The sequence below is a fragment of the Scyliorhinus torazame genome, chromosome 8 (genome assembly GCF_047496885.1).
Source record: "Scyliorhinus torazame isolate Kashiwa2021f chromosome 8, sScyTor2.1, whole genome shotgun sequence".
Classification (NCBI taxonomy): Eukaryota; Metazoa; Chordata; class Chondrichthyes; order Carcharhiniformes; family Scyliorhinidae; genus Scyliorhinus; species Scyliorhinus torazame.
The window spans coordinates 137,142,308-137,160,549 of NC_092714.1; the positions used below are offsets into that span (position 1 = coordinate 137,142,308).

The 18,242-nt window shown below is 45.2% G+C and overlaps 1 protein-coding gene across 1 annotated transcript in view; it reads right to left on the reverse strand.

Moving 5' to 3' along the window:
• cdadc1 (cytidine and dCMP deaminase domain containing 1) overlaps positions 1–18,242 on the reverse strand; it is a 131,367-nt gene that overhangs the window by 64,171 nt on the left and 48,954 nt on the right. The window contains exon 3 of the mRNA XM_072514244.1: positions 1,870–2,047. Coding sequence (XP_072370345.1) covers positions 1,870–2,047 — 178 coding nt within the window. The remainder of the gene's footprint in view (positions 1–1,869; positions 2,048–18,242) is intronic.

Sequence of the window (18,242 nt, forward strand, 5' to 3'; positions counted from 1 at the left end):
GTAAAGAAATGGTTTGGGGGAATTTAGTGGGATCGAAGGCAGATAAATCTCCAGGGCCTGATAATCTTCATGCCAGAGTACTCAAGGAGTGGCCCTAGAAATAGTAGATCCATTGGTGGTCATTTTCCAAAATTCTTTGGATTCTGGAATGGTTCCTACAGATTGGAGGATAACTAATGTAAGTCCGTTATTCAAAAAGGGAGGTTGAGAGAAAAGGGATCTATAGACCAGTGAGCCTAACGTCGATAGTAGAGAAGTTGCTTGAGTCCATTATCAAGGATTTCATAGCACAGCATTTGGAAAGCAGTGGCATAATCAGACAAAGTCTGCATCGATTTATGAAAGGGAGATCATGCTTGACAAAGCTACTAGAATTCTTTGAAGATGTCACGAGTAGAGTTTTAAAAAATGTTTCCAATTACGGGGCAATTTAGCGTGGCCAATCCACCTACCCTGCACATCTTTGGGTTTTGGGGGTGAGGCCCACGCAGACACAGGGAAAATGTGCAAACTCCATACGAACAGAGACCGGGGCCAGGATCAAACCTGGGACCTCGGCACCGTGGCAGCAGTGCTAACCACTGTGCCGCCATACAGCCCTGTAACTAGTACAGTTGACCAGGAAAAAACAGTGGATTTTGTTTATTTAGACTTTGAGACTTTCGACCAGGCCTCACATAGCAGATCATTATGTAAAGTTAGAGCGCATGGGGTTGTGGGCAGTGTCTTGAGATAGATAGAAAGCTGGTGAGCAGACAGCAAGCAAAGAGTTAGAGTAAATGGGTCTTTTTTCCAATTGGCAGACAGTGGCTCGTGGAGTACCGCAGGGATCTGTGCCAGGACCCCAACTGTTCACATTACATATTAATGATATGGATAAGGGAACTAAATGTATTATCTCCAAATTTGCAGATGATTCAAAGTTGGGTGGGAGGGTGAGCTGTAAGGAGGACGCAGAGATGCTTCAATGTGATTTAGGCTGAGTGAGTGGGCATACGCATGCCAGATGCAGTAGAATGTGGATAATTGAGGTTAGCCAGTTCGGTAGCAAAAATAGGGATGCAGATTATTATTTGAAGGGGTGGAAATTGAGAGAGGTGGATACTCAGCAAGACCTTGGTGCCCTCGTGCATTAGTCGCTGAAAGTAAGCGTGCTGTATAGCAGGCAGTAAAGGCAAATGGTATGTTGGTCTTCATACCAAGAGGATTTAAGTATAGGAATAGGGATGTTTTACTGCAAGTGTATAGGCGTTGGTGAGGCCCCACCTGGAGTATTGTGTGCAGTTTTGGTGTTACCCGAGGAAGGATGTTCTTGCTATGGAGGGAGTGCAGTGATTCCTGGGATAGCAGGACTGTCATACGAGGAGAGACTAAGTCGGTTAGGATCATATTCATTGGAATTTAGAAGAATGAGAGGGGAAACTTACAAAATTCTAACACTATTAGATAGAGTAGACCCGCTTTTGAAAGTTTATATCCACTAATTTTACTTCCAAAATGCATCACTTCACATTTCTCTCCATTAAATTTCATCTACCACTGGTCTGCCCATTTCTCCAGTCTATGTCCTCCAAAAATCTGTAACTGCCCTCCTCATCTGAAAACTTTGAAATTATGCCCCATACCCACGTCAAGGTCGTTAATATATAGCAGAATAGCTGTAGTACACAACACCGACCTCTGGGGAACAACACTGTATATTTTCCTCCAATCCAAAATACAGCTACCCACCATTCCGCTCTGCTTTTTATCTCTTAGCCAATTTCATGCCCACACTACCACTGTCCCATAGATGCCCATGAGGATACAATGTTGCTAATAATTCTATGATGTGGTACTTTACTAAACATTTATTTTAATTGTACTTACCATTCAAAACCATCTTTAAACAGGTTGAGCATGGTTTCCTTGAGAAATAGAGATCACAATCTTTCATCTTGGAACCATGTTTGACAACAGCAATTTGGCCTGCGTGTAGCTCAGTGCTTGAACAGTGTAGGCCAATAATCTTTGAACTGTGCACAACTACTAGGCCATTTCTTCGTCGCTAAAAATGAAAACACCCAGTGAATAGGGAATCAAAACAGAAATTGCTTGAAATAAGCAAACCTAGAAGTTGTAAAACAATTAACAGCTAGGACTTGAAAACCTGGAACTGAAAAACTGAACCAGCCACATAACTGCCACGGGTAGAACAGGTCAGAAGCTGGGTATCCTGTGGAGTTCCTCCTGACTCCCCAAAGCCTAACCAGCACCATCAATATACAATCCAGAATGTTATGGAATGAAAGGTACGGTAAAGTCGCCAAAGTCCCGATGACCATAGGGAGAGAGCTGACTGGTGGTGATTTTTATTCAAGGCTTTTTACATATACACACAGAATATCTGAAGAGCAACACAATCAACCTAAATAAACAGCGACAAATCCCCAACCTCCCCCAATACCAACACCCCACCACATCCTGCCTTCCCAATTTTTACCCCCTCATCCACCTCCCCCATCCCCATGGTGATCCTTCAATCCTCCTTGAAGAAATCAATAAACGGGTTCCACCTCTGGGTGAACCCCTCTACTGACCCTTGCAAAGCAAGACTTTCTCCAACCTCAGATATTCTGCCAGGTCACTCACTCTTCAGCGGCTCTGAGTTCCGTCAACACAACAGAACCATCTATGGACTATCAGGGAGGCAAAGGCCAATACATCGGCCTCTTTCCGTGCCCCCCCCACCCCCACCCCCCCGCGGACTGCTGGATTTCCCAGCACCCTAAATATCCCCATCTCGAACCCGGGGCCACATCACACCCAGAACCCCATACATAACATCCAAGAATCCCTGTTGGACCCCCTCAGTCTTGGTCATGTCCAGAACATGTGGACATGATTCGCGGTTCCCCCCCCACACACGTCTTCCACCCCCACAAAAACCTCCTCATCCTCACCACCGTCATGTGAGCCCTATGCCCACTTTAAACTGGATGAGGCTCAACCTCACCCATGACGAGGATGCATTCACACTTCGCAAGGCCTCAACCCACGCCCCAGCCTGCATCTCCCCTCCCAACTGCTCCTCCCCCTCCTCCCCCTGAGCACCCTCCCTCTCCATCAATTCCTTGTATACATCAGACACCCTCTGCTATTTTGTCCTCTGACAACAACTTGACCTGCAAAACCGGAGACACACCTCTCTCCTCACGAAATCTCTCACCTGCATGTACCTAAAGCCATTCCCTTTCGGCACCTCATACAATTCCTCCAATCCGGTGAATTTGCCTTGTATGAATAAGTTGCTAAAATACTCGATCCCCACCTGCCACCACCCCTGGCATCTCACATCCAGCCCCGCCGGCACAAACCTATGGTTGCCGCATATCGTCGCCTACAACGATATGCCCTCCAGCCCAAAAGGCTGCCTGCACTGGCTCCCCACCAGTAACGCTGACACCACCATTAGGCTCATGGAACACCAGACTGGCGAGAACGGAAGAGGTGCCAACAACAGAGCCCTCAAACCCGTTCCCCTACATGACGCCGCCTCCATCCACCCACAACCCACTTCTCTTCCACGGCCCACTTGCTCACCATTTCAATATTCGCTGCCCAATAGTAATTCATCAGATTCAGCACCCCCTCGTCCCTTCCCCAAGAACACCCATCTCACCCGCGGGGTCATCCCCACCCACACAAATCCTGAAATGTTCCCATTAATATTCCTGAAAAAGGATTTGGGGACAAAGATAGGGAGGTTCTGGAACAGAAATCTGGGCAGCACTGTCATTTTCACTGTTTGCACACGCTCAGCCAGCGACAACAGCAACACATCCCAACTCTTAAGATCCGCTTTCATTCCCTCCACCAATCGCGCCAAGTTCAATTTGTGTAGCTGGGCCCAGCTCCACGCCACCTGGATTCCTTAATACCTAAAACTCGTGCCCACCACCCTGAACAACAACGCCCATAACCTCCTCTTTTGCCCTCCAGCATTGATCGGGAACACCTCGCTCTTTCCCATGTTCAACTTATACCCCGGAAACTGGCCAAATTCCCCCAAAATCTCCAGAATCCCTCCAATGCTGCACACTGGGTCCGAGATATACAATGACAAATCATCCACATATAACCTATGTTCTGCATCCCCTGCTCGATCCCTTAATGCCCCAAGTGCCATTGTTAACGGCTCTATCTCGAAGGCGAAAAACGGGGAGAGCGGGCACCCAAAATACCCCCAACTCATCCGCTTCATTCCAACACTCGCCACTGGCGCCCTGTACAGCAGCTGGACCCAATCCACAAACCCCTGCCCAAACCAAAACCACCCCAGCACCTCCATTAAATAATAATAATCTTTATTAGTGTCATAAGTAGCCTTACATTAACATTGCAATAAGGTTACTGTGAAAATCCCCTAGTCGCCACACTACGGTGCCTGTTCGGGTACACGGAGGGAGATTTCAGAAGGTTCAATTCACCTAACAAGCACGTCTTTCATGACTTTGTGGGAGGAAACCAGAGTACCCGGAGGAAACCTACGCAGACACGGGAAGAGCGTGCAGAGTCCGCACAGACAGTGACTCAAGCGGGCATTGAACATTGGTCCCTGGTGCTATGAAGCAACAGTGCTAACCACTGTGCCACATGCACCCACTTCATCCAATCTAAAGCCTTCTTCATGTCAATTGCCACCACTACTTCTGCGTCCTGCCCCTCCGAGGACATAATAATAACATTAAGTAGCCTCCGCACATTTGCCGACAACTTCCCTCCCTTCACAAATCCAGTCTGGTCCTCCCCAGCACACAGACCTCAATTCGCCAATATCTTCACATCGACGTTCAGCAGCGATATTGGCCGGTACGACCCACACTGCTCCGGGTACTTGTCTTTCTTTAAAATGAGGGAGATGGAAGCCTGCAACAATGTACATTCTCACCAACAGCAGCCCCAGCTCTGCACCAAACGTTTTATAAAACTCTACTGTGAACCCATCCAGGCCCTTCCCTGCCTGCATCACACCCATGCCATCCATCACCTCCCTCAACCGAATCGGGGCCCCAGGCCCTGAACTCTCCCTCCTTCCACCTTGAAAAACTCCAACTCATCCTGGAAACAATGCACCCCCTCCTCCCCGCTCAGGGGCTCCGACACATACAGCCTCCTATAGAAGGACTCAAATACCCCATTCACCTCCTCCAGATCCCAGGGTCCCAGGTTCGATTCCAGCTTGGGCCACTGTCTGTGCGGAGTCTGCACATCCTCCCAGTGTGTGCGTGGGTTTCCTCCGGGTGCTCCGGTTTCAGGGCAGCACGGTAGCATTGTGGATAGCACAATTGCTTCACAGCTCCAGGGTCCCAGGTTCGATTCCAGCTTGGGCCACTGTCTGTGCGGAGTCTACACATCCTCCCAGTGTGTGCATGGGTTTCCTCCGGGTGTCCGGTTTCCTCCCACAGTCCAAAGATATGCAGGTTAGGTGGATTGGCCATGATAAATTGCCCTTAGTGTCCAAAATTGCCCTTAGTGTTGGGTGGGGTTACTGGGTTATGGGGATAGGGTGGAGGTGTTGACCTTGGGTAGGGTGCTCTTTCCAAGAGCTGGTGCAGACTCGATGGGCCGAATGGCCTCCTTCTGCACTGCCCTTGGCCTCCCAAACTGCCATGGGTCCGCCTCCCCATGCGCTCCATGAACCCACTCAACTCTTGCCACCGCCGACATTCTTGACGACTTAGGACTCGACCGCCCAAACTCAGGTCCAGGACTGTATCAAGATCATCCCCCATAATCAGCCGATGCGTATTCAGGTCTGGGATCTTCCCCAACACCCGGCTCATAAAGTCCACTTCATCTCAATTTGGGGAATACACATTCACCAGGACCACCGGCATCCCCTCTAACTTCCCACTGACCATCATATACATACCCCCTGATTGACCATAACGCTCCCCAACTCAAAAGGCACCTTATTAACCAACACCGCCACCCCTTCGTCTTCATGTCTAGTCCCGAGTGGAACACCTGCCCCACCCATCCATTCCTCAGCCTCGACTGATCCCCCAGCTTCAGGTGTGCCTTGTGCAAAAACACAGCAACCTTCTTCAGACTCTTCACATGCGCGAAAACATATGACCGTTTAACTGGCCCATTCAGCCCTCTCACATTCCGCCTGTTTGGGGGGAGGGGGGTCGTCCCTTTCCCCCCACCCCCCCCACTGTCGATCAGCCATACCACTGTTTAAGCCGCCTCCCCGGCCCTTGTCATGCGTCCCCCAGGCCCGCCCTCAGATATCCGCAGCCCTCTCTCCCTTCCCAATTGCGACTCACCAACCATATCCATATCAGCAAATCCCCACCCAAAGCCTTCCTCTTGGCAAACCTCCAACTCACTCCCGTTAACTAGCCCTCATGCTCCTCCCAGTCCACAGTCCCTCAAAGTCCATCGCCTTCTCTGGCGAATCAAAATAAAATTCCTGCTTTTGATGCGTTACCCACAAACGGGCTGGGTAGAACACCCTGAACTTCGCCCCCTTCTTAAAGAGGGCCGCCTTTATCCAGCCCTCCGCTTAACCAGGTCCATACCCAGGTGCTGGTAAATCCACAGCTCACTCCCCTCCCAGGCATTTCTTGCTTTGTGAAGGAAACTGGCTATTTCTGATAGGTAAAATGGTAATTGATTTTGCCATTTTAATGTAAATACTAAAGCCCAGTTTAAAATCCATTTTAAAATGGATTTCATCATATAACTTCAAGCATAACTTAGATTACAAAAACACACAGCTTGCAGAATTTGCAATGGCGAAGCACAGAATTTGAAACATCAAAAAAAGCTAGCTAAAGCTTATACAACATTATACTGAAGGTCAAATTGACATTATAGTTCATATGAGCTCTGCCATTGCTCAAATGAACAAAATCGCAGAGTTCAGCACATGCCAGTTTAATGAGAAGTGCAGAGTTTGCATTCCAACACACATTTAAGAATTCCACATGCAACATTTATATTAATTTTAAAAGTTCAACAAGATAATGCTGCACATTGATGATTGACAACTAACCATCCAACCAAATGTATTTGAGACCCATCCTAGCCAATCAGCACATTGCAGGAGTAGGGACAGATGGAGTCAGACTGATAACATTCTCTTTAAAAATAGAGGTTCGGGAAGCCATTTTCTATCCAGGATCACGCTATACCTTTCATCTAACTACTCGCTATCCTTATTTTGTATTTTCATATTTCCACTCTAACTCTTGAAGTTCGCGCAAGCTGTTTTGCTTTGAGCAAAGAACCATTACTGTATTTTGAAAGTTAAATCCGTTGTAAACCGTTAAGCCAATTATTTCTCTTAAAGTCTTTTGCTGGCAAGGGCTTTTTGAGAACATTTGATTTGTAACCACAAGAAGATCTTAGTCTCTCAATTATAATCAATAGACACAATAAAAGATTTTTATTTCACATCTGAGAAGTGTAACTTAAATTCTGAGTTTTGAAGTGTATACGAGACTACACTTAAACCGCATGGTAGATTCCTACAGTCTGCCTCGCCCACTTCAGAATATTTTCTTTGTCTAAAAATCGATGCAACTGCACCACCATTGCCCTTGGCAGCTCGCCCGTCTCCGGCTTCCTCCTCAGCATCCTGTGCACCCGATCCACCTCGAGGATCCCCCATCAATTATTCCAGCATGTTCGCCACATACTTAGCAGCCTTGGCTTCCTCAATGCCCTCAGGCATCCTGACAATCCTTAGATTTTGCCTCCTGGAGCGGTTCTGGAGGTCCTCCAATTTCTCTCTCAGCTCTTCCGGCTGCTCAACACCATCCCAGTCTGCAGCAAGCCCAGCCAATCCTCATGCCCCCCCCACCAACTCCTCTACCTTCTGGATTGCCAGGCCGAGCCTCCTGCCTCTGCTCCACATGCTCAATCGCCACCCTGAGCGGTTCCACCACCTTGGCCAAATCCTCCAAAGCTCCTTTCCTCTGCTGGTGGAATTTATTATTCAAAAACTCCAGCTGCTCCATTGACCACTGGGGCGGGCAGAGGCAGCGCTACCCCCTTTTCCTCCGCCATCTTCACCTGTGGCGCGCCACGAAACCTTCCCTGGTCCAGCTGCTCTCTCTTTCTCATGGCACTTCTCATCCTCTGTTCCATTCATCAGCCTCACCAGAGGAGTACTACTTTCCCTGGGCACTCGTATACCTTTTGCCCTTAAATACCATTCAGTTGGGAAGGACCTAAAAAAATCCACCTTGAGCAAGGACCACCAAATGTACGACCACTCATTCCATGGCTGCCACCAGATGTGATTGGTGGTGATCTAACCTGAGGATCATCACACCTCAGGCGAGGGGCAAGATTGAGAAGGCGGGCCTTCATGAATAACCTCAGCAGGGACATGAATTGAACCGGAGTTCATGGCCTTGCTCTGCATCTCGAACCAAGTGTCTAGCCAACTGAGCTAAACCGGCTAAACAGGGGTATCCGGTTTATTCCCATTAACGAATTTAAGTCTGAATGGGACAATGTAACTCAGGCCACGTATGGGAGCATACCTCTGACTCAACTGCTAGCAAATTTACCCACAGGTTGTTAACCCCAAACTGCCCACTAAATCTTCGATCCAATTTCCTAACATCTCCCAGTCGTCACAAATAGGACAAACAATCTATCTCCTTAACCAATGGAATTTATAGGTTGAGAAATAAACAGAGGAAGGATCGAGAAGGAGGGTGAACTAAAATTGAATGATTTTAATGTCATTTAACATTTTAAAATCTCCCCAACAATTCATTACCTGAAGGAATGAGACTCTACATTTTAAATTGTTCACTTCCTGGGATAGAGAGGTTGATTGACATTTATTAACAATGGTCATTTTGTTAAAGGGCAATGTGCTGTTAATTACTGGACTGAACTTTCTGATGAGTTTAATGGCCAATTAATGTGCAAGTGAGCAGCCTCATGAAAATCATTGGGGGGGGGGGGGGGGAGAGAGAGAGAGAGAGAGAGAGACAGAGAGACAGAGAGAGAGAGAGAGAGAGAAAGGTGATTTGTCATTTTTGTGAAGTCAAAATGGAGTGCTGGAGTTAAGCTAGTACTTGGAAGTGATTTGCAATTCACAGGGTATCTTCTTCCTTGCCAGAAACTGCTAGCCAATTTTCACATCAACAGTGTGTAACAGCCTGATGTTATTATTTTTCATCAAATTACACTCCTATATTTTTCCTTCATAGGAATAAGGCGGCGTATTTATACATTTCATGACTTCATGAAGTTCCAAAGTCAATTAATAAGTACTTCTGAAGTCCAGTCACTGTTGTAACATCGGAAACAGTAGATAATTTGCATACAGCAAATCTGGCAACCAGCAATGTAATAGGGATCTGATCATTTGAATTAGAGCGGTTTAAGATTCAATGCTGGCCAGGACAATGGGGTAACTCCCCTGCTCTTCTTTGAAGTGCATCATGAAACTTTTACGTGAGCCAGCAGTTGGAGCTTTGGGTTAACAGTCATGGGAAAGATGACACCTCAGATAATGCAGCACTCCTTCACTATCACGTCATCTGAAATTAGTGCTCAAGTCTATGATGTGGGACTTCAACAAGCCATATTCTGAGTCAGAGGCAAGTGTGTTATGGTGAAATGATAAAAAGACATTTTGAAGAGATTCACCTTCCACTGAAATAACAAATGATGCATCCACAATATTTATTTGTACAACATCAACTTCGACATGGACTGTAACAATGCAAATTAAATAAAAGACGGCATTTAATTATCTGAGCTACAGGTATACCAAAAGCAGCAAACCTAACATGCTTGGCTCTCGATTACAAAGTAGTAGATTTAAGATCCACATCAGCTAACCCTCCAGGGTATACTAGGAGAATACCTGACTGTGATTTTTCAGGTATGGTTACAAGCAACATTGTCTGCCTTGAGAGTTCACCAGAATCATCATAAAGTGCCCAAGGTATCATGTGCAGAACAGACCTTTCTCCTGGTGCCTTAAGATTTCAAACTCAACTAGTAGCACCAACAGATTAATTGATCATTTGGCCTAGTGCTGAATCTGGGATTGTCTTATGTGCTAAATGACTGCAGAACTTTCTTCCCACTGCAAACCTCCACTCCTCCTACTAAGCCGCTGCACTGCAAAGTAATAGCTCATGAGTGATCGTACAGAGAATAATGGATATTCATGATCAATTATAAAAGGGGAAAACACACCCGAGAGCAACACAATTTCATCAAAAGATTTGAAATCATTCCAATGCTTTTCAGTTCATTATGAATGGGACAAAATCTGGAGATAGTGTATCCTTACAAATGTGGGTACATGCCACTGATTAGTTTATTTATACAAATAAAAGTTAGTAGGACCTTTTCTCCACCTCCCCTGGATTCAGGCTAGTCATGAATTTGACCCTTCACCCTCAACATACCCATTCACCTCCCTCCCCCCTCAAGTTTCTGCCCTCTCGTCAGAAGACACCAACTCCCAACAGAATGGCAATACCAGGTTTGGTTGCCCTCTCTACCGGATCCAAGTGCGATTAATCACATAATACCACCCTGGAGTAGGTTGGGGACTGGGAGAGCGACTGGGAAACATTGCAGCCCAGCCCAATTCGATCCACACGTATACATTTCCAGGAGAGGTTACTATATACTTATAAGGAGCGAGAACCTTCCTGACTTTTCCTACCGTTCCACTAAGACGCTGTGGCATCACACTGCCCAGCTGGCTCAGCTGTGACCATTCAATTCAGCATATACCGATTTTCAGCTATCTTGGAGACAGCATTCACATTTTAAACTCTTATTCAATTCTTAACCCATTTCCAAAGTTAAGTCAATAACAAAGTATTGGAAATGTTTACTTTCAGTTCTGACAATATTAAATCAACAGTTGGGGCATGACTTAGAAACTATGTACACATCCAGGTTGTTTTCGCTTCTTGCATTCCTTTTCCTGGTCAACTGATCTCTGTAGTATTGAACTGTTTTCTCTGGGCTATCTTTGATTTCCCTAGGTTTTTTTTTAGATTCTATCATCAAACATTTAAGCACCAGTTTCACCTACTGAGGATGAAACTAAGGAGTGAATTTCCTCTTCGCACAAGTTAAATGCCCTCCCTTTGGAACAGTGACACCCTTGTAGGTATGCACATGTACTATTTTAAGCTGGGCGTTTACTGCAAGAACATGTACACAACTGTAGGTTAATCAGGGTGTTGAGTCACTACTTAAGCAGGATGTAGCCATCTACGACACTGTTTGTGAAATCATTCAGCAATGTGGACAAGGAAGCAACAGAGAAGATGTTCTTAATTTCAGTGAAGAGGTTTCAAAGCGGAAGCACCTTTGTGGCCAGAGCTTAATGCAAACATGGGTGGCAACAATAGAGAGGTTCAATGGTGTTACATACTCATTGGATATGGCAGGAAGTGTGCAAATAGCTGTTGGGAATCAACAAAGTGAAAAAGGTCAACATTGCAGTCGAATATGCCTGGCCTCACATTGCCTTAATAGGAAATTCCAAACATATTAATCTATTTAGCAAATTACTTAGGAATGTGGTCCAAGTGAAGCAAAATATAAACAATGTACATAAATGTGAAGTAACAGAACAGATTAGATAAGGTACACATGGGCATGAAGTAATAGATAATTGTCTAAATATGAACAAATTGTGAGGAGTTGGCCTCTTGAGCCTGCCCCGGCATTCAAGAAGATCTTGGCTGATCGAACTGTAACTTCACCCCTACATTCCTGCCTACCCCCAATAACCTCAATTTAGCTCTGCCTTAAAAATTTCCAAAGACTCTGCTTCCACTGTCTTTTGAAGAAGAGAGTTTCAAAGACTCATGACCCTCAGAGAAAACAATTCTCATCTCTGTCTAAAATAAACAATCCCTTTTTTTAAGATCCCTAGTTCCAGATTCTCTCACAAGAGGAAACATCTTCTCTTTATCCATCCTGTCAAGACTCTCATGATAAGGTTTTGATCAAGTTGCTTCTTACGCTTCCAAACTTCAGTGAATACAAGCTTAATCCTGTCCAACCTTTCCTCATAAGACAACCTGTCCATTCCTGCTATTAGTCTAGTAAATTGCCATGGTTCCAGATGACCATAAGCAGTTTTGCCCTTTATGGGGTGAGCCAACTGGTGGCGATTCAACCTGAGAATCACCACACCTCAGGAGAGGGGCACGGTCTAGTCTAGTAAACCTTCTCTAAACTGCTTATAACGCATTTATATTTTTCTTTAAATAAGGAGACTAATACTGTACACAGTACTCCAAATGTGCTCTGTACATCTGAAGCAGAACCTCTCTACTTTTGCAAACAATTCCCCTCACAATAAACAATATCATTCTATTAGCTTTCCAAATGATTTTCTGTACCTATATACTAACCTTGTGATTCATATAAATATCAGTACATAGACCAATAATAATACTAATTTCATGCACTAGCAAGGTTACAAATTACACCTTAATACTGTATTCACAGCCTCAGGCTGATTCAAGGATCATGTACAGGACTTTAAAGAAGAAACTCATCAAGGAGAGGCTGATACAAAAAACTTTCTATATATTATTGAGTATTGTGCTGTTTGTGGTCCCTGTGCAACAGTGTCCTTCTGGTTTTGCAAAGTTCCTTACTGTTCCTCAGCAATTTCAATGGTAAGGTTTCTGCCCTTAGCCGCATTGTGCGGTATGTAGTGCATTACTGTACCTCTGGAAACCTTCTCCGGGTCATACTGTAAAACTAAAACAGTGCAAAACATCTGCGGCATCGTCACTCCAAACATTTGGTCTAGAAGCCTCCCAGTTCACCCAACTAGTGTTCTGTGGGAATACAGAAATTAGGACAGGTGTGTAATCAGCATGTCGCTCCCATGGGGGAGGCAGTGGCGTAGTAGTATTGTTGCTGGACTAGTAATCCAGAGACCCAGGGTAATGATCTGTGGATCTGGGTTTGAATTCCACCATGGCAGATGGTGACTGAAAACGCAATAAAATAGCTGGAAGTAAAAGTCTAATATGACCATGAAACCATTGTCGATTGTTGTAAAAACCCATCTGGTTTAGGGAAGGAAATCTACCATCCTTACCTGGTCTGGCCTACATGTGACTCTAGACCCACTCTTAAATTCTTTCCGAAATATCCTAGCAAGCCACTCAGTTGTACTCAACTGCTACAAAAAATATAAAAGGAATGTAACTGGACGGACCACTGTAACGACTTAGGCCAGGCCTGTGAGATTGGCCCAATCAGGGAACCCCTTTCTGTGTATATAACAGGGAGTGTCAGATCCTCTGCACTCCCGGTGCAGACAGCAGACTGAATGGTCATGGCTGTTCAGCTGTTGGGTTTGTAAATAAAAGGAATTCTGGTATCGGGACTTCTGCCTCTGTGGACTTTTTACAGTGGCGATGAGGAAAACGGAACGACCCAAAGAAACCTGCTCGTCAGCACCTGCCGCATATCGTGGGTAAGCCACTGACAGGCAAAATGCTTTTATTCGAAAAGTTGGACTCTTTTGTCCCTGCAGTGGAAGACTGGGCCCAATATGTAGAGCGGATGAAGTACTTCGATATAATTCCGGATGAAAAGCAACGGGTCATTCTGCTGACCGTGTGTGGGCCAGCAGCCTTTGCCATTCTGCGCAGTCTCACTTTTCCGGAGGCACCGAATACAAACACTTTCCAGGAATTAACGGACTTAGTAAAAGAGTACTATGATCCCAAGCCACCTCTGATTCTGCAAAGATACCGGTTTTACTCAGCATTCCGAGACACGGGGGACTCAATTACAAACTTTTTAACAAGATTAAGGCGATTAGCAGAGGCTTGCGAATTTGGCCTGACGCTAATTGAGATGCTCCGAGACTGTTTGGTATGTGGAATAAATAAGTTAGCAATACAGAAACATCTGTTAGCAGAGGCCGAGCTGGATTGCAAACCAGCATTGCAGCTGGCTTTGTCCTTAGAAAAAACGGCAAGTGGAGCACGAGTTACAGGGTACTCCGATGGAGGTAGACGCCCATACCAGTGAAACTGAGTTAAGGGACTACAGCTGGGGGAATAGGCAACTGCATAGCCACCCTCAGGAACGACTCGGATACTAAGTTAACCAGGCCCACTCGCAGAAGACCTCCCAAGCAAGGGAAAATTAGCTCCAGACAGATGGCAGCCCCTGCAGTCTTCCGCCCGGCAAAATATTGTAGTTGTTGCCAAAGATCGGAGCCAGAAAGGAGAAATAGAAGCCCAAAACCATCATCTTGGAGAAGGTCACATATGCCGGGGTACAGGAGAATGCATACCCTAGAAGTCCCACCTACCTCCGACGAGGAACAACTAAATTGTGTAACGATGGTGAAATCAAAACCCATTAAATTATCCATAAGGTTGAATGGACGTCCCACACTGATGGAAGTCGACACTGGAGCAGCCGTATTAGTGATAGGGGAAAATGTATTCAATAAAATTCGCACTGGACGAAAACCCTTATTCCTAACCAGGACCTTGGCAAAAATGAGGACATACACAGGGGAACCACTGAGTGTGTTGGGCACAACGCATGTAACTGTGGCTTATGGAGAGCAACTGGTTAGGCTGCCTTTCATGGTAGTGAAAGATGTGGGGCCAAGCTTATTGGGACGAAACTGGCTAAAAGAGATCCAGCTGGATTGGGTAAACATTTTCCAGCTGGAAAATGGCCGCCTAAGCATACTCCTGTGCAAATACCCAGAGGTTTTCCGAGAAGGGCTCCGAACAATAAAGGGAGCAAAGGCGACATTGCATGTAGATCCAGAGGCAGTCCCAAAATTCTACAAGGCCTGACCAGTACCCTTCGCATTAAGGCAAAAATTCGATATGGAAATCAAACTATTAAAAACGTGAGGGAATAATAAAACCGGTCCAGTTTGCAGAGTGGGCAGTGCCTGTCCTTAAGCCGGACGGTTCGGTCCGCCTTTGTGGAGATTTCAAACAATTAATCGCTATTCACAACTGGACAAATACCCAATTCCCCGGATTGAAAATTTGTATGCAAAGCTGGCTGGAGGACTCCTATTCTCAAAGCTGGATATAGGCCACGCATATCTACAGCTGACGCAGGGCGAAGAGTCCCAAAAATTCTCAACGATAAACACCCTGAAGGGCTTTTTTCAGTATACAAGATTACCCTTCAGGGTATCGTCGGCTTGTGCGATATTCCAGAGGACAATGGAGAATATATTGCAAGGGCTACCACAAGTCGCCATTTACCTGGACGATGTCCTCATTACAGGAAAAACAAAGGCAGGACACCTGCAAAACCTGGAGAAAGTCCTTAGGAGGTTTTCAGTAGCAGGCGTGCGCCTAAAGAGGGAGAAATGGGTTTTCCTAGCACCTCAAGTAACCTATCTGGGGTACAAGGTTGACAAATCACGGCTACATCCTCCAAAGGACCGGGTAAGGGCGATTAAAGATGCCCCGGCCCCCACCACAATCCAGGAGTTAAGGTCTTTTTTAGGACTGGTGACATATTATAGAAATTTAATACAGAATAGAGCTTCCATCTTGGACCCCCTACACCAATTACTAAAAATGGACAAGCCTGGGAGTGGTCCGCCCTGTAATTGAAAATATGAAAAAATATGTCATTTGAAACATGGAAGTCTGGCAATACCTGATCTAAGAAACATGAGAGAATGTAGGGAAAATTCCCATGAAGGGTTAACAGCAGCTGCAGAAGAGGGCTGTGAAATGCAAAAGCCTTTGTCAAGCAGGCTTAGCAAACAAAACATGCAGGTCTTTCAAGACACAATCAGTGAATTTTAGTATACAGCTAAAAGCAATGTTCCGCACCTTCTTTTGAAGTTAGGTAAGCAGATGGAAAAGAATGAATAAGGTTTTCAGTTGAATTAGGTGAAAAATGTTTAAATGTGAGCAAGTCTTTTAACTCACCACCAATTGAATTTTTAGTATAAAGCTAAAAGCAATATTTCACACCTTCATTGAAGTTAAGTAAGCAGATGGAAAAGAATGGATGAGGTTCAGTTGAATTAGGTGACAATGTTTAGAGGTGAAATTCTGCTGACACCAGGTGAATATGGGAAGCTGGAGACAACGTGTCTACGAGAACACAAATTAGATCCAAATCAAAGTCAAAATTATGAGCTGGGGGACACAATTTGATAATAATAAAACAATAGAAATGACAAGAATTAAAAGTAACACCCCTTTGAAATCAAAGCATTTTTGAACATCACAAAGGAAACAATGTAATCAAAGATCTATGAGATGAGGTCATGCTCAAAATGAATACTAAGTCGTGTTAGAAAAATTCAGATTAAAGGTACCTTTTACAATCCAAGTGAAATAAAAGTTACTTTACAATAAAGTCCTAAAAACTTAATAACTGTTTTAAAGATATATAAACCCTAAAAAAGGGGACAGTAGGCAGAGAAGCAGAGAAGGAACAAGAGAAGCTCAGAGTCAGCTCAGAGTCAGCTCTCATAGCTCGGTCATGGGAAAGGGACAGAACAAAGCAGCCAAGCTAAAACAGCTAATACATTTAAGGAAGACCAGAATTTAAAGAGGAGGCAGAGTCAGCAAAGAGACAGCCAGCAGAGCCAGCTCTCACAGCTCGGTACATGGGAAAGATAGAGCATAGCAACCGAGCAGAACAGCGAAACATCTGAGGAAGACCAAAGCTAAAGACGAGTGATTGCCAAGGTGGGCCTGAAGGTCCCTTCAACCAACCAGAAGGATCCAAAAGCAAGATCTTTTTACTTTTCTGTAAACACAGTGATTGCATCTTTTAAAAGAAAAAATATATAATAATAAAATAACTTAAAAGTTTTAACCTGAAACAGTGGTTATTACAAAGCCTACTTTATTTACTTAGCAATGCAGGACCCAGGATATCGATGCTACTAAGTAGGTAAAGTTCTTCTGTGAAGGTATGGATTATACCGGGGGATAACTTGAAAACATAGTTTGACATGAATAGCACCCACCTAAGCCTGCATAGGAGTCAGGAAGTGAGAATTCCTGTTCACCATTTAGAATGTTGACCCTTTTTGGTATAGGGGGAATTCTAAGAATAGCGGTGAATTTTTAACTTCAGCCTGCCAAGACAGGGCTTTCAAGAAGATAAAAGAACAGCTTTCCTCAGAGAACGTCTTGGCACACTACGACCCCAGCAAAGAGTTGGTGCTCATGTATGATGAGTCTCCAAATGGCATTGGTGCAGTTTTGGCACACAGGGCAAAACGGACAGGACCGACCTATAGCGTTTGCTTCCAGGACGCTGGCAGCAGCAGAACGAAAGTATGCCCAAATCGAAAAGGAAGGACTGGCTGTGATCTTCGTGGTGAAGAAATTTCACCAGTACTTGGAGGAGAATGCTGAGCCCCAGGCTAATAGAATAGATGGCATTGAGGTACGTAGGGAAGAGGTGTTGGCAATTCTGGACAGGCTGAAAATAGATAAGTCCCCGGGACCTGATGGGATTTATCCTAGGATTCTCTGGGAGGCCAGGGAAGAGATTGCTGGACCTTTGGCTTTGATTTTTATGTCACCATTGGCTACAGGAATAGTGCCAGAGGACTGGAGGACAGCAAATGTGGTCCCTTTGTTCAAAAAGGGGAGCAGAGACAACCCCAGCAACTATAGACCGGTGAGCCTCACGTCTGTAGTGGGTAAAGTCTTGGAGGGGATTATAAGAGACAAGATTTATAATCATCTAGATAGGAATAATATGATCAGGGATAGTCAGCATGGCTTTGTGAAGGGTAGGTCATGCCTCACAAACCTTATTGAGTTCTTTGAGAAGGTGACTGAACAGGTAGACGAGGGTAGAGCAGTTGATGTGGTGTATATGGATTTCAGCAAAGCGTTTGATAAGGTTCCCCACGGTAGGCTATTGCAAAAAATACGGAGGCTGGGGATTGAGGGTGATTTAGAGATGTGGATCAGAAATTGGCTAGCTGAAAGAAGACAGAGGGTTGTGGTTGATGGGAAATGTTCAGAATGGAGTACAGTCACAAGTGGAGTACCACAAGGATCTGTTCTGGGGCCGTTGCTGTTTGTCATTTTTATCAATGGCCTAGAGGGAGGCGCAGAAGGGTGGGTGAGTAAATTTGCAGACGATACTAAAGTCGGTGGTGTTGTCGATAGTGTGGAAGGATGTAGCAGGTTACAGAGGGATATAGATAAGCTGCAGAGCTGGGCTGAGAGGTGGCAAAT